This window comes from Mirounga leonina, unplaced genomic scaffold, assembly GCF_011800145.1.
Source record: "Mirounga leonina isolate KUSES-001 unplaced genomic scaffold, KU_Mleo_1.0 Mir_168, whole genome shotgun sequence".
Taxonomy (NCBI): Eukaryota; Metazoa; Chordata; class Mammalia; order Carnivora; family Phocidae; genus Mirounga; species Mirounga leonina.
In genome coordinates, this window is record NW_023270426.1 from 51,628,606 (window position 1) to 51,644,865 (window position 16,260).

Sequence of the window (16,260 nt, forward strand, 5' to 3'; positions counted from 1 at the left end):
CCATCGCGGCGCGGGAGCAGGGGCGGCAGGCGGCCGGCCGGCGGGCGAGGGTGGCACGCGCGCGCCGGGGTGAGCCGACTGCGCCGCCGTCACCGGCGCCGCGCCGACTTTGCCCTTTAAATCGGTCTCCAAGCCGATTACAGCTGATCTCCCACGTGACGTTTTACCTTCTGTCTCCCGGAGCGAGTTGCCCGAGGGGCAGTCCTCCTCGGGCTGCCGCGCGCCGCGCCGCCCCAGCCCGCCGCGGGCTCCGGCTCCCGCAACTTCGGGCGAAGCAGCGGCGGGGCGGGGCGCCCTCTCGGGGCCACTTCCCACGCGGGCGTCGGGGGCTCCCCGGGCTTCGCTCGGCCGGGAGGGCGGCGGTCGCGGCCAGAACGTGGCCGGGCCGCAGCCAAGCGCCCCCTCGGACCCGCGCGGCGCCGCGCCCCGAAGGCCGGCGGGGTGCCCTGCGCGCTGCGTCAGACAAGGGGGCGCCCTTCGCCAGCCGGGACCGAGCGGGCGCGCCCTGGGGCGAGCCGGCCTGGAGATGGCTGCGAGGCACGGGTGAGCCCCCCGCGCCCTCACCATGCAGAAGAGCGTGCGCTACAACGAGGGGCACGCCCTGTACCTGGCCTTCCTGGCCCGCAAGGAGGGCACCAAACGCGGCTTCCTGAGCAAGAAGGCAGCCGACGCGAGTCGCTGGCACGAGAAGTGGTTCGCGCTCTACCAGAATGTGCTCTTCTACTTCGAGGGCGAGCAGAGCGGCCGCCCGGCGGGCATGTACCTCCTGGAGGGCTGCAGCTGCGAGCGGGCGCCCGCGCCGCCCAGGGCCGGGGTCGGGCAAGGCGGCGCCCGGGACGCGCTGGACAAGCAGGTACCGTGCGCCCTCCTTCTCGGTCTCCCTCCCTGCGGCCGCGGCGCACTCCCTCTTCTTCTAACCCTCGAGGTCTAGGGCTCGACCGGACGCGGGAACCGCACTGCGAGATCCAAGGTTCCCCCGCGGTGTCAGGGGCAGGACATCTCCACGCGCCGCCGCGTCTCCATCCTCCCCCCTCCCTCATCTCCATGTAATCACTTGGAGCCGAGGCTCCGCTTTATTTCTTTCGCGACCCTGAAAGCGGTCGGGTCTTTTCAGCTTCATTGCGAACCATCCAGTTCTTATCCAGACCTAGTTCGGAAGGATTTAGTGTGGTGACGTGTGTTGACACCTGTTGGGTTTAGATTGGCACGACGGGACTAACTTATTTGGAAAAGTTTGGTTTCTCCCTTACCCGGCTGGTGCGTGTGGGGTTTTTAAATTCTGCTTGCACATGTTTGATCGCTGGCTGTGCAAGGAATAAGCGGGGGCTCCCAGGAAGGACAGGCACTTTCTGTTGGCGATTTTCAGTGTTTTGTGGTTTATGTCGGTTTACCTTGTTCACATTTGACCTGCTGGGTCTAATTATGCAGGTAAATATGTATGCATTTCCCTCAGGATTAGTCCTTGGTAGCCGCATTCCTGCTATGTTTAAACCTGTGGGCATTTTTAAAGAACGCTTCTCTGTACTTTTAAATGAATGCTTTGAAAATAAATGTGACCTTTTTATCCTGGATCATAATTTTATTAGTTTTGCTGTGTATGCATTCGGGGAGGAAAAAACAAACCCTCTAGATTTAGTAACTTCTGCCCCCCCCCCATTCCTGCAAATGCGAAATTTATATTTTTTTCCAATCACCGTTGGGTTATTAAAGTTAGAGCAGACTCATTTTATGTTCCCAAATGTTCTCATTTCGCTTCTAGATCTCCACCTTGAAGAAAAGAGGCTGATTGTATTTGCTGTAGCATAAAATGTTTCGCAGCTGAATTTCCCCCGCAAGTCAGACCAAACAGCTTCTCTTGCAAGAGCGTGGCTGTGGGAGGCGCTAGCGATAGGATGATGAATAAGATGCCTACATAACCCCTGGGGCTCATAAAACAATGTGTAAAACTAAGAGGAGTTCAAACTAGATCAACCAGAAGTTTTGTTTTGTTTTGTTTTTTCCACTTTGGTTTCACTATAAATCATTAACAGACTTAATTGATTAAACTTGTTATATTGCACATAAATCTGATAATTTAAAAAATACACCCTTTGGTTTTTGAGGGCATGTTGAGGGTTATTTGAAAAACTGATTTTCAATTTTGTAGATATAGATACTGAAAATATAAGTTTAAATTTCAAGTCATGCATTTTAAAATTTAAGAGCACGAAAAGGGTGTTGAGGAAGCAGATTTTTTTCAGTATCTATTTTTTTTTCTATTGGTGAGGTTGTTTTTTTTAAAGGTATGTGTTCCAAGGCCCCCCAGGAGCCAAAACTAATAAGTTCTTAAGTGTTATTATGTGTAAAAGCAAATAGGTTCTTTAAATTACCCTGGATATATATCATTGACTTAATCCCAAATTATTTTTTCTCCTATTTATACTAATATCAGGAGATAACCTTTTCTTTCTTCCTCCCTCCCTCCCTCCCTCCCTCCCTCCCTTCCTCCCTTCCTCCCTTCCTCCCTTCCTTCCTTCCTTCCTTCCTTCCTTCCTTCCTTCCTTCCTTCCTTCCTTCCTTCCTTTCTTAGCTGGGGGTGTGAAGATGTTAGTTACTTGCTGCAACTTACCTAGCTGTCTGACCAGTTAACATGAAAACCTACATTTTTCTACTTGGAAGTTATCTGGGCTCTCCTCTTCAGGACAGTTTTCTTTACATCACACTTTAAGACATAAATGTAGCCCTCCAATAGTGTGACTTTTATGCCACTTCCTAATGGAAGTCCTAAACAAGTCATCCTAGGGGAAAAAAAAAATTTTGTTTGCCATACAGGTTATGAGTATTTCTCACTCATTTGGTACATCTTTAAGAGGATAGAAATTGGAAGCTTTGGTGTACGTAGAAAAACTGAGATATAAAGAATAAGCATTTCAAAATGGATTAGGAATTGGATTGGGAAATCTGTCAAATTTTGTTTTCTGTTAGGCATGCTTCTGTGACTTAGGTTAGTTTAGCAGATTGATGCTCTTCTCTAGCCTGCCTGTCTGGATGTGTCTGAAGAATTAAGAAAAAACTGCAAAGATAAGAAACAAGAAGCAGCTTCTACCTTAAACCTATAGTTTATGCAGTTGGTTCCCTTTCAGTTCATTTGTGTTCCTATGTGCTCACATTTTCTCAAGTACTTAGACTTGAAACTGGCAAAGTTGAGGCACTGAGCAGGGACCATCTTAAGGTCTGTTCCTCCAAATGTGCTCCTGGAGCTTTCTGAGTAAGTTTTTCTCTCAACCCTGTAAACACAGTTGAAGGTTAGGGCTTGAAACAGGATTTAGGGAGGCAGAGTGGGTTTCCTCCACCATGTTGCTGTGACTTAAGTACACAAATCTCTTAACAGTCTCTCTATTTTTTCTGTGAATGAAATCCATTTCTTAATATTTAAAAATTAAGAGTTTGGCTGAGAAGGTTTCAAGTTGCCTCCCAATAATGACATCTCCTGTTTCTAATGTTGTAACAGCAGTGTGAGCTTTTGCTGTGTAGAGAATGTGACAGACTGTTTCACAAGATTTAAAGTTTACCAGTCTCTGTAATAACTACTGAATCTGAGAAGCTAAACACAAGCAGGTGATCAAAGTGGACATTCTAATAAATCAGTTAGGTTAGCAGATGTGCAAACCAATAGGAACATCATTGCTAGAGGAGGAGACATTCTTATTTACACTGGAGTGTGATGTAATGCTGTTGACAGTTATAGTTAATGTAATTTTTGCTCTAAAATGCCTCCAATCATTCTTGTCAGTTTAAATGCTACTTATCCTTCAAATAATTCTTAAATTCTGATTGTGTTTTTCATAAGTTATATAATAAGAGGAAAACACTCATTGGTTTGTTTCTTCTAAATAATTCGAAGTAAGTTGGTTGACAAAAGAAAAATTAAGTTTTTTTTTTTTAAACCACTGTTAAAGTGGTTTTTAAAAACTGTTTCCAGTTAAGAAAAAAGAAAGGTGTTTTTCACTTTCCAAGTGTGCCTGGGTTAAAGGAATATTTGCATTGCTCCATTTTTTCAAGAATGTCCCAAGGATTTCACTTTGGTAAGTCCTTGGTTCATGGCAAGGCTCTCAGATCAAGTTTCCATAGTGGCTACTTTTTGGGTACTTTTAGTTATGGTGATAGAATCAAAATGAGTTCCGCTAAAAAATTTTCAAGTAGTGTTCCTTTTCTTGAACCTGTGTGTTGGTGGTACTTTCTAAAGAAATCTACGTTTATGTGAAATGAAAAACTTACTTTTCATTCTAGGTAAAAGTGTTCAAGGGGAATGGGAATTTGGGTTTAATAAGTACATTCTGTGTGCCAGGCTCTGTGTAATCCTCCATTATCACATCTAATTTGAACTTCCCTTCAGCTCTTAGAAATTGCTAGTACTTTTTTTCATTTATACCTATGCTTAACACTGAGACTGAAAGCGTTCTAGGGAGATGGAGATGATCAAAGACCAACTCCAGGTATGAAGATTGAATAACGTTGACGAGTGCCTTAGGAAGGATCTACTTAAGTTGACTGAGCTTCAAGAAATTTAAAATCTGAGGGGCGCCTGGGTGGCTCAGTCAGTTAAGGTCCTGGGATTGAGCCCCGCATCGGGCTCCCTGCTCAGCGGGGAGTCTGCTTCTCCCTCTCCTTCTGCCTCTCCCCCCACTAGTGTGCGCGCGTGCTCTGTCAAATAAATAACTAAAATCTTAAAAAAAAAAGAAATTTAAAAATCTGAGTGGGATGGGGGTTGGGATTGTATGTGAATCACTATTTTGTTTATTCTTGTTTCCCTTTAAAAACTATTTATAGGGCAGTTGTAATTCTTGAGAAACATAATTGCAGACCATTGCATTTTTAAAGAAAAATGAGACTTATGTTTAAACAAACAATTTTACATAACATTCATCTCCTTCAGTAGGGGATCTTTAAAAATATTTGTACTTAGGTGAAAGTACACATTGGTTAGTCTAGTCCATTTAAGTGACTGAATGTGTCTTCCCTGCTAGCAGGAGAGACATATAGGAACAAAGCCGTATTTATTCTTATTTTCCTGGTAATGGTAAATGTTCTGTTCACTCTGATTTCAGTCATTTTTGGGGTCAAACATCTTAGTTCTGGAGGCTTAAAGTAGTAGATACGGGTCATATTTGTGCTGAATTAAACATGTTGATTTAATTTTAAAGGGATTAAAGGTTATGTGATTTCCCCTGTCACCTCGTTACCAGCCAGTCATTTTAGCCTTCCTAATGACCACAAGTGGAGGGTTTTAATAGTTTTATGGAATTAGGCAGAGCTGTATGCAAGCCCTGGAATACTTGTGGAGGGTGGAGAGTGTGGATGGTGGATGTTCAGTCTCATTTATGTTGTTTAATTAATATATAATAACCAGCTCAATATTTCCTCTTCAACTTTTGCTTATTGAACATAAGTGAAGGGAAAATGGAATAAAAATATTTACTAAATCTTATAAAAAGTTTTAAAATATAATCTAAGGAAGAGAAATGATTTATTATTGGAACTTTGTAATCATTCTTTCAAACTTAAATGAAAAATAATTTATGGATTCGCAAAATGTAGTTATTTTAATTTTGGCTACACTAAACCTTACTATATATATTATTGTAACATAATTTTTTTCTTTGGGAATTAAACATATTTTAATATTTTCTTCTCACTGGGTGATGATAAGTTGTAAAGCGTGTGTGATGACCACAGGTTTCTGGTTTTAGCAAGCAAATGTTAATAGTTGGTTCAAACAATTGATATTGCTGTGTGTTTAATGCAGATTATATTTTTAAGTTGATTTTATCCATGTTTTTCAATAACTATGCGTGCTGCTGCCAATGTAGTTTTAATTTTGTAGAATGTAAAAACTTAGTCATTAAGATTATTTTGTAATGAAAGAAGCCAGATTGACAAACAATATGGCTTTACTTAGGTTTTACTTAGTCCTAATTTTCACACTTTTAAAGTAGCTTTGTGTTTTCATGCCTGTTCATTTGTCCTGTAGGAAAGAGATATTATGTGTATATGTGTGTGTGTTTGTTACATTTGTTATCTTCTATCATAAATACAAAACATTTGTTATGCACTTACATATTTTGGAGTTTACAGATTTTTATTTGTATCATTAACATTTCAATCTGTGAATTGTAAATCCAATCTGTGTATGATTTAGGGAGCTTTATTTTTCAGGACCAAGTATATATAATTATTCTGTTACGTTAATCACTGTATAAATTTTTCTCTGAAATAAGTTTACCTTAATCCAAGTGTGTATATCGTAAAATCTTAATTAATATTTAAATGAAACTGGAAGCTGATATTTGTTAGGTGTCACTATAGTACTGTGACAAACATTTGTTTATTTGATAATATTTGGCCATTATTCTGAAAATTAACCATTATTCCAAAATTATTCATTACACATCGGCTGGTATAATGAGCTGATTGAGAAGTTATAAATGCACTATTTTGGCTCCACCAAAGGGTATAGTTGAACTTTTTTGCCCAACGAATTCAAATATGGGTGTGTGTATATTCAGGGAAAAAAAAAAACAGTAGCAGGATTTCTTTTTTTGTTTGAGAAAACATTGGTATCAGTAGGTGGAACAGAGATGCAGAAAGCACATATTCTCACTTTTCCTTTTTACTGGCACTTGAAAAACTTAATGATTCAATGAAAAATAAAGACTCAAATCATTTTTCCTTAAAACTCCTCACAGTGAATGCAAAATGCCCCAGATATACTTTTAAGGAGAAGGCAGAGAAACACAGACACACACACAAGTTTGAGTTGATCAGTGTTTATTTAAATATTTCTTTTCTTTTTGAACAATAAAGGAAGAAATGAGGAAGTTGGGGAGGCCAACTTACTCCCATGACTTATGGCATCAGAGTAGGAGTAAGTTAATAAAAGCTAGAATTCTCGTAAGATCTGAGAAGACACAGATAAAACGACATTTACAAAGCTATGTTTAAAAATAAAATTCATCAATCCTTTAGGGCTGTATTTTTTTAAATGTAAGCAGCAGTTTCTTGTATTAACTCTTCCCATACTCAGCAGTGTGACCTGGCGGAGACCCATGATGCTGGGATCTGAGGGACTCTGGTTACTAGTACTTTCCATTCTTTTCAGATTCCTGAAATGTTTTATTTTGTCATTGGTCTGATTTAATTTAGACAGTGCCTGATTCATTTCCTGAATTGTATGTATGAGCCCATATGCCATTTGTGTGACTAATGTAAACAGTGGGATTAGTGCCGTTCAAAAGAGGGAAGATTGAAAAGCTAGGAGGTTTCCTGGGATTAGCAACGTGGGAACGTGGAGGTGGTAGCCTGGCCTGCGGCTCATTGTGGAAGTGACATCCTGACTCCTTACAGAAGCCGGGATGAGACCATGCCCACACATTGTGGGCATAAGAGGCTGCTCACATCCAATATGGATTTTCTTTCTTTTCACCTTAGGACTATCAGCTTCCAGGTCTGATTGATGGTAGTACTGTGTATGGTTCCATTCAAGAGTTAACCTGCCAGGGTTTCTCTCTCGACTCAGCTGCTTACCAGATCCGTGATCTTGAGCAATTTGTCTTTCTAAGCCTGGACCCCTGCCTGAAGATGAGCATCGCAGTGGTACCTACATCATCAGGTTGTTGCCAGGCTCACAGGCAGTAGTCCACGCCAGGCTCTTAACATAGTATGTGAATAGTCTACTCCTTTGTCAGCTGGTGTTTCTATGAAATCCTTTCTGATAGAATTCCTCTTTGGCTTTCTGCTTTTTGTTTTCATTACTTCAGTCATTTAGGAAGCTTTTTTCCTGCCTTCCTCTTTAAAAATATTTTAACACAAAACAGAATAGTTCAGGGAATGCCAATATACCCATCACCCAGCTTCAACAATCTCCAACTTTCTGCTTTCTTGTTATCTCTGTTTCCCTCCACACATGCTTTTTTTACCCCTAGACTATTTTAAAGCAAGTCCCACATATTGTATTATTTTAATTGTAAATAAGGAAGTTTTTTTCTTTTTTTGTACAGACCTTGTGTGGCATTGAAGATTGTACTAGATGTGGCTCTGAAAAGAATGATCTTGGGGCGCCTGGGTGCCTCAGTCGGTTAAGAGTCTGCCTTCGGCTCAGGTCATGATCCCAGGGTCCTGGGATTGAGCCCCGCATTGGGCGCCTTTCTCAGTGGGGAGCCTGCTTCTCCCTCTCCCTCTGCTGCTCCCCCTGCTTGTGTGCTTGTGCTCTCTCTCTCTCTCTATCAAATAAACAAAATTAAAAGGATGATCTTGGAACAAGTATGTAACGTGCTTCTGTTTTAATGTATGTTATTGTAATGCTCATCTTTTTGTTTCTTTGATATCATTATAAAGGAAAAAGCTCAAGACAGTGGTTGAGAAGACATAAAGGTGGTGGAATTAGCTTTTAAATAAATTCCAGTATGTTAAATCCAAAAGAAAAGAAATTTTGAAATCAGTTGTTTAGCTGTGATCCTGGGGTAAAGATATTTTCATGATTTGACCTCACTCTATGAGAAATTAAATTATGGGTGGTTCTCTTCCTGAGGGTTCTTCTTTGCTTTACTGAAGTCCATTTTCCAAACTTTTACAGCTGTGTAGCCGAAGAGCCTTGTTTAGAGCAAGAATGAGTCCTTCCTCCTGTGACATCCTTAATGCTTCTTCTCTCTCGGTATTTTGCGTAGATCTGCAACAGTCGGGGCATCTTTTGTAAACCAGTGTTTCATCAGTCTTTCAAAATAAATTGAGACCTAACAGCTAGTCAATGTTATTTTAAGGCAATTACTAAGGTTTCAATAAGCAAGGGTGTAGTTTGCTTTCTCTAGTATTGCTAAACTTTTCTAGGGTTAGTTGGTTTCTGCTATGTGATTATTTGCTTTAGGCGCTTTTGATTGCAAGGGAGAGATACGAAGTCAAGTTGTCTTGAATAATGGTCACCTCTGTGTGTGGTGGGGGGACGGTGGGAATACTGAAAGGCAATATAAGGGTGAGTCTCACTCTAGCACTTTCTTGCGACCTAGCTGATCTTAGGACATTGGTACCGGTTGACCTGTTTTTTAGCATGTTTGTGCCTTTTCGGTTCCTCACTGCTTCTGTGTTCTCCTAACTTCTGCTTGCCCTAACTTTAGGCTTCTGTGAACCTTATAGTACTGACTTAACACGTTAATTTCTGTCCTCTGGTCCTGATTGGCTTCCTGTGTTGTTTAGGGTTCATGTTCATAATTTTCCTTTACTTTGTAATATTCTGAGATTCAAAAATTATTTGACTGTTGTTCTTTCAACAATAAATTAAATGCAAACCTATTTTTTAAGTATAGCAAACATACAGAAAAGTGATCAGCCCTCCAAAAACTAACCTAATGTCCCTTCCTCTTCACTACTCCTAGGCTTGGGTAGCCACCATCCTTATTAATAACATTAGGGATTGCTTTTGCCTATTTTTGAACTTCATCACGGACTCATGTAATAAGCACTCCTTTGTGTCAGGCTTCTTCCCCTCAACATCATGTTTGTGAGATTGATCTGTGTTGTTGGATGTTGTGGTTCACTCATTTTCATTTCTTTGTAATATTCTATTGGATGAGATCTTCCTCGACTTACAAAGGGGTTATGTCCTGATAAACCATTGTAAGTTAAAAATATTCTAAGTCAAAAATGCATTTGATACGCCTAACCTACCAAACATAGCTTAGCCTAACCCACCTTAAATGTGCTCAGAACACTTATATATATATATATTTAAAGGTTTTATTTATTTATTTGACAGAGACACAGCGAGAGAGGGAACACAAGCAGGGGAAGTGGGAGAGGGAGAAGCAGGCTTCCCGCAGAGCATGGAGCCGGACGTGGGGCTCGATCCCAGGACCCTGGGATCATGACCCGAGCCGAAGGCAGACGCTTAATGCCTGAGCCACCCAGGCGCCCCTCAGAACACTTATATTGGCCTATAGTTGGGCAAATCATCTAACACAAAGCCTATAATAAAGTGTTGAATATCTCATGTGATTTCTTAAAGACCCTACAGCAAGTGATAAACAGAATGGTTGTATGAATACAGAATGGTTGTTAGTACTTCAGTTGTTACTAGTCGTGACTGTGTGGCTGACTGGGAATTGTGGCTCCTGCCACTGCCAAGCATCATGAGAGAGGGTCATATTGCATATCACTAGCCCAGGAGAAGGTCAAACTTCAGAATTCAAAGTCTGGTTTCTACTGAATGTGTATTGCTTTTGTGCTGCCCTAAGGTCAAAAAATCGTAAGTCACCATTCTAAGTTGGGAAGTGTCTGTACAATTTTCTAATACATATGAAGACATAAGTCCTTTGTTAGTTACATATATTGCAAACGTTTTCTACTCGGGCTTCCCTTTCTACTCTCTTAAAGGCGTCTTTTGATGAAGAGAGGTTTAAAACTTTAATATACTATAAGCTATCTTTTTCTTTATGGCATTTGTCTGCCCATGATATGGATAGGGATGGGGACGATATCCAGAAGTGCTTTGTGTGGAAGGGGCAGGAGCTGGGACCCTCTCCTGCTGCTCTGTGGTCAACACAATCAAGTGGATCACAAAAGATGTAGCAGAAAGTAAAAATAGAGCGTGCTTGTAGCAGTTTCAAATTGCCGTAGCAGGATGTTTTCCCTTTGGAGGAAGGCTGCAGGGGTAATTCTAAAAGACAAAAAATCATGATGTCCTGTCCTCCACATACCTTTCTGGAGTCTGAGATATTTCTTCCCCTACTTAACACCCACAACTTTCATCTGGAAGGGTCGGGTGCAAGAGGGACAAGGGAGGGCACTTTTATAAAACTTTCAGAGTTAAGCTTGAATCCCTGATGCCTCTTTCAGCTATGCTGCCACCTGGAGTGTATATCAACCAGGCTGGCCTGGGGGTGCTGCTGGGAAGAAAAAAAATACATCATGTCCAGCAGTGCTCAAGATGGAATCCTCAGTTTTCAAAATATACTTATATAATGGCTTATAATTCTTTCCACTTTTGTCCTATTAGCCAGGAAGTAGCCAAGAAGGAATGATTCCTTTTTTGGAATGCCTGCTTTCAGTGATGGAACTGCCTTACTAAAGTGTATGGACTGGGGGGGAATGAGGAAGAGAGAGGTGGACTATCAGTCCATTCTTGAGTACACAGATTCATTTCAAGGGCCACAGTGGTGTGGCTGGAAACAGCTAACCAGTTACCTGAAAATTATCAACATACTGAGAAGGGTTCAGAGGTCTGAAGTAGCCAATCTGCAAGGAGTGGTAGGGGGTAACAGCCCTGGTGATATGGCCCCTTCCCTTGTAAGACAAACAGGTCCACTTGTGGCAAGAGTCACAAATCTGCCCTGCAGTGGTATCCTCTGCATTAGAAATAGAGTCAGGCTCCATCAGCTTCAATGAATCAGCCTACTTGATTCCAGTAGGTTCACAGCCCTTCCTGTGGGCATCTACATGAGTGTGCCACCCAATTCAGTCAGCAGACATGGTTTGTTTCTAGGTTATTCATATTTCCAAAGAAGGGTCTCTTTAATCTACCAGGCTGCAGCTTTCCAAGTGGAAAACAAACACCTAACCATTGGCAACAGCCCAAAAGCCTGAGTCCTGCCCCCTGACCAGAGCAACTACATCTCCTTTTGCTTCTGCATAGCTGGCACTGAGGTTGAATATCCACAGCATGCAGTGCATACCACTAGGTTTCAGCCTAGCCAAACCATCAGTGAACCAGGCACAGACATTTAGGGAATCTTTTTGTACTGGAGGGAGGTCCCATTGAGTCAGTGGCTTTGCTTTAGGCAGCAGAACAGATCAAGTTCCCCACAGAGGAACTTGCTACTTTTTGAAATGTAAAGCTGAGATGCTCCTGAGGCCAGACCAGCTACATTCTTCAACATACTGTTTCCATTTGACAAGCAAGGTTTTGACCCTTCCTGTCTTGTTTGTTCTTGAGTCTGAGTTGATTCATTCTTAAAATGGGAATTTCAGGTTGGAGAGTTACAAGGCCTCTATGGGTCAGTTTTGACAAGGACTCTGCAGTAAGCTAGTAGTTGTCTGCATGCCTTATGATTTCGTTTGAATGGTGGACATTGTGTATGAAGAATCAAAAAAAATAATTTAAGGCTCTGCGTGATGCTATTTTCCTTTAAGAGAGGGTTTACTTTTGCTTTCTTGCAGGCATAAATGTGGGGTTATGGTACATTAATCCATTCTGGGATTGAGCTGGTGAAAGCTGGGTTTCAGGTTTTGTGAGACTATGTCCATTTCCAGTTTGCATTAATTTCTGAAGTATAGCCTTTCCAGGGGATTATCTGGAATTCTGAGTATTTACAGAAACTTCTCCTTAGTCTCCTCCATCCCCATGAGACTGCTAGAAACTCAGCGCTGGTTTCCAGCCTCTTAGCTGCTACTTTCTGAATGGCCTCCTAGCCTCTTGGCTTTGTACTACTTAGAAATTGACAAATTCCTTAGAAACTTCAAAGACTGTCAGATTCACTAGTTTACTTCCCTTCTTTAAGGTGTCTTTATTCCTTAGGCCCTGGCTTAGGTCTTGGTAGCTCACTGATGCTTTCAAATGGATTATTTTTGTGTGTTGTGTCCAGCTTTTCTAATTGTTCTCAGTGTGTGCATGTTGGGCTGGAGAGTGGGGTAAGGGTTATAACAATCTACGTGGCCATTACTACTCAACAATGAGTTTTAATAGTGATTCTAAATAGTAATCAGTAAAACTCCTTTCAAAACAGTAGAAGAGTTATCTTGTTTCTTTTTTTTCTAGAGATTTATTTGTTAATTACTTCTAATTCAGTAATGATAAAAGAAGTCAAATCATAATTAATCCTTATTTTATCAGTTTAATCTGAGCATCTTTGAATATGGTGTTTTTGAACAAAATAAAGCAAAGGTATACTTTTGTAGTCATAAGATTTTTTTTACAGGTGTTTATCTTTATCTTACTACTGAGTGGCAAGGTGTATATTTTGAGGGCACTGAGATGTGAATCCCATTTTATTTCTTACAAAATGGATTAGGTTTAAACTTTTATTTTAGATAGTTTCCTCATATCTGATGTCTGTCTTTCTCTCTCCCTCCTTTTATCTTCGTCCTACCCCCATCTATCTGTCTATCATCTTAGTTTATGAGTATTTAATTTAAAACAATCATCTTTCTCCTGGCATAAGTTAGCCCTTCTTAGAAAGTAAAACAAAATACAATTAGATGATTTCATTTAGGATACTAACTTGTTAGTTTTTTATACATGTTGTTTTATATTATGTGGTTGGAAGAGCTACCATTACGGAGTGCTAATTTTGGGTTAAAGAGCCAGGCATTCTATGTATATTATCTCATTTAATCATGACAACCATCCTGAGATGACAGTGTCCTCTTTATTTTGCAGATAAGGATAATGAGGCCTAGAGTGGTTTAATAATTCACCCAGGGCAAAATTTTACTAAACGGTTAGCTTGGTTAATAGAACCTAGTTTAGTAACTTAGCATTTGTTGAACTTGGCCATAGCTAGGAGCTAGAGACATATAACCAGGAGGGAAAAGTTTTTGTCTTCAGTCTCATTCTTCTCTGTCATGGTTCATTTGCAGTTTGAGTGGAAAACTTCTCAGAATGATCTGGCCACAATCGTAAAGCCCATAAAACAGGTTGTTATTCCCACTCCAGACCGATGGAATTATGTCAACAAAGCAAAGCTATGGGCTCATATTTATATAAGGGAAGCATTAGAACCAGTTCACATAACCCCTATGATCTCTATCTGCTTGGCCCTGTGCGGAGGGCCTGAGAGCTGGGTCATGGTGGAGAGTGGGATGTTGGGGATCAGGTCAGTCTGTCTCCAGAGCACTCCATCTTTCTCCTATGCTGCTGACTTCCAGCACCAGAAGGGGCTCAGCACTGAAGATGTAGAAGGCACACCCCTCTGCCATTTGAGACCTTGCTTATACTGAGACTCTTGACGATGAGATTTCTTGTATCTTGATGTGAGTCCACATCCTCAGTGTCTTGATTTATAGTACCGCTTTTTGGCCACTAGGTCTACCTAGGTTATAGTCTCCCCTGACCCAGAGCAGTGAATACTGTTGTCTGAAATATCGGGCAACCAAGAATAATATTTGCCAACTGTACACAGTCTTTCTGTTCTGGGCACCAAAGTATCTTCTTGTATTTGTTTGGTCAGCAAACAAAACAAAACAGATGAACTCTTGTGTCTGGAATTTGTAGTCAAATGGTTGAAGAGTAGTATCAATAGTATCCTGTGACTGTAGCGCTTTAGCTCTAGTTTCCTCCTGTGAATGTTATTATAAAAATTAATTTTCATGGGAGACCTGAAACCATAGAACATCCTACAAGAAAACATGTGCAGTAATATCTTTGTCATCAGCCGTGGAAACATTTTCTAGATATGTCTCCGCAGGCAAGGGAAACAAAAGCAAAATTAAACTATTGGGACTACACAAAAATAAAAAGCTTTTGCACAGTGAAGGAAGCCATCAACAAAACAAAAAAGCAACCTACTGAATGGGAGAAGATATTTGCAAATGATATATCTGATAATGGGGTAGTATCCAAAATATATAAAGAACTTATACAATTCAGTACCAAAAAAAGAAACAATATGATTTAAGAATGGGCAGAAGATCTGAATAGACATGTTTCCAAAGTAGACATACCGATGGCCAACAGACACATGAAATAATGCTCAGCATTACTAATCATCAGGGCAATGCAAATTAAAACCACAATGAGATATCATCTCATACCTCTCAGAAGGCCTAAAAGCAAAAATGCAAGAAATACCAAGTGTTGGTGAAGATATGGAGAAAAAGAATCCCTCATACGTTGTTGGTGGGAATGCAAATTGGTATAACCACTTTGGAAAACATTTAAGAGGTTCCTGAAAAAATAAAAAATAGAATTGTCATCTGACCTTGTAATCCTACTTCTGGGTATTTATCCAAAGAAAATGAAAACACTAATTTGAAAAGATATATGTACTTCTGTGTTTATTGCAGCATTATTTACAATAACCAGGATATGGAAACAACCCAAGTGTCCATCCATAGATGAATGGATAAAGAAAATGTGGTATATTTATGCAATGGAATATTACTCAACCATAAAAAAGAATGAGATCTTGCCATTTGCAACAATATGGATGGATTTAGAAGGTTTAATGCTAAGTGAAATAAACCACTCAGGGAAAGACAAATATCATATGATTTCATTCATATGTGGACTTTAATAAACAAAACAAACGAACAAACAAAAAAGAGCCAAAAAAAAAAAACCAAAAAAAAAAAAACCTAACCAAAAAAACCAGACTCATATATGCACAGAACAAACTGGTGGTTGCCAGAGAGGAGAGGTGGGTGGGGGATGGGTGCAATAGATAAAGGGGATTAAGAGTGCATTTATATTGATGACCACTGAATAATACATACAATTGTTGAATCACTGTATTGGACATCTGAAAATATAATACTGTATGTTAATTATACTTCGATTAAAAAAATTAAAGTTTATTTTCAGCATGCCAGTTTGAGCTGAGACCATCCTCTTTCCTGTTCACCTGCCATGTCTTTGTCTTATAGCAGTGAAGATGCAGTGGCTTTCCAACTGGCTGAATGGTACAGAATGCATAGTATATTGAGGCAAAGTTCCCAAGTTCAAGTTCTAGCTCCACCTTTAATAAGCTGTGGATTCTCAAGCTTAGTCATTTCCTTATCTGGAAAATGGGTATGATAATTCCTACTTTGTAATGAAAGTAGGAATATTAAATTGAGATAATCTTGGTGAAAAGTGTTTTGTAGACTAAAATGCTATAAGAATGGTATTTAAACTTTTCCACAGTTACATTTTTTTCATGTAAGTGAGGGCAATTTAAACAGCCTATTAGTTGGAAGTTTGATTACTACAGATGATATTCTGTTCATTTTATGGTCCATTTTGCGAACCAGGTAGCTTCTCTGCCTAGTTTGTAGGCATCTTTATGAGTCCAAGATTTTAAATTTCTATGGACAATATTTAGTGGATGACAAATTCCTTGAGAAATAGTTGGAAGATTACTCTAAATGAGGGGGAATATTACCTATAAGGATAGATGAGTGAAGAGGTTTTTCTTTGACATTTAAATCCTTTCTGTTGTATGGCTCCTTTGACTATAATAAATACTAAATAAATGAGAGTGAGATTAATAGGTAATTTTTTTCAGAAGAAAGATACAGCTAAATTGATATTTGTGCTTT

General features: G+C 40.3%; 1 protein-coding gene across 3 annotated transcripts in view; it reads left to right on the top strand.

Annotated features, from left to right (window-relative positions):
• Positions 1-242: 242 nt before the first annotated feature.
• The window catches only part of RASGRF2 (Ras protein specific guanine nucleotide releasing factor 2), a 237,917-nt gene continuing 221,899 nt past the window's right edge, over positions 243-16,260 (top strand). Inside the window, exon 1 of one of the 3 annotated variants that reach the window (XM_035014761.1) lies at positions 243-853. In XM_035014761.1, coding sequence (XP_034870652.1) covers positions 566-853 — 288 coding nt within the window. In that variant the 5' untranslated portion in view covers positions 243-565. The remainder of the gene's footprint in view (positions 854-16,260) is intronic. The other 2 variants (XM_035014762.1, XM_035014763.1) reach the window with 2 other exon arrangements.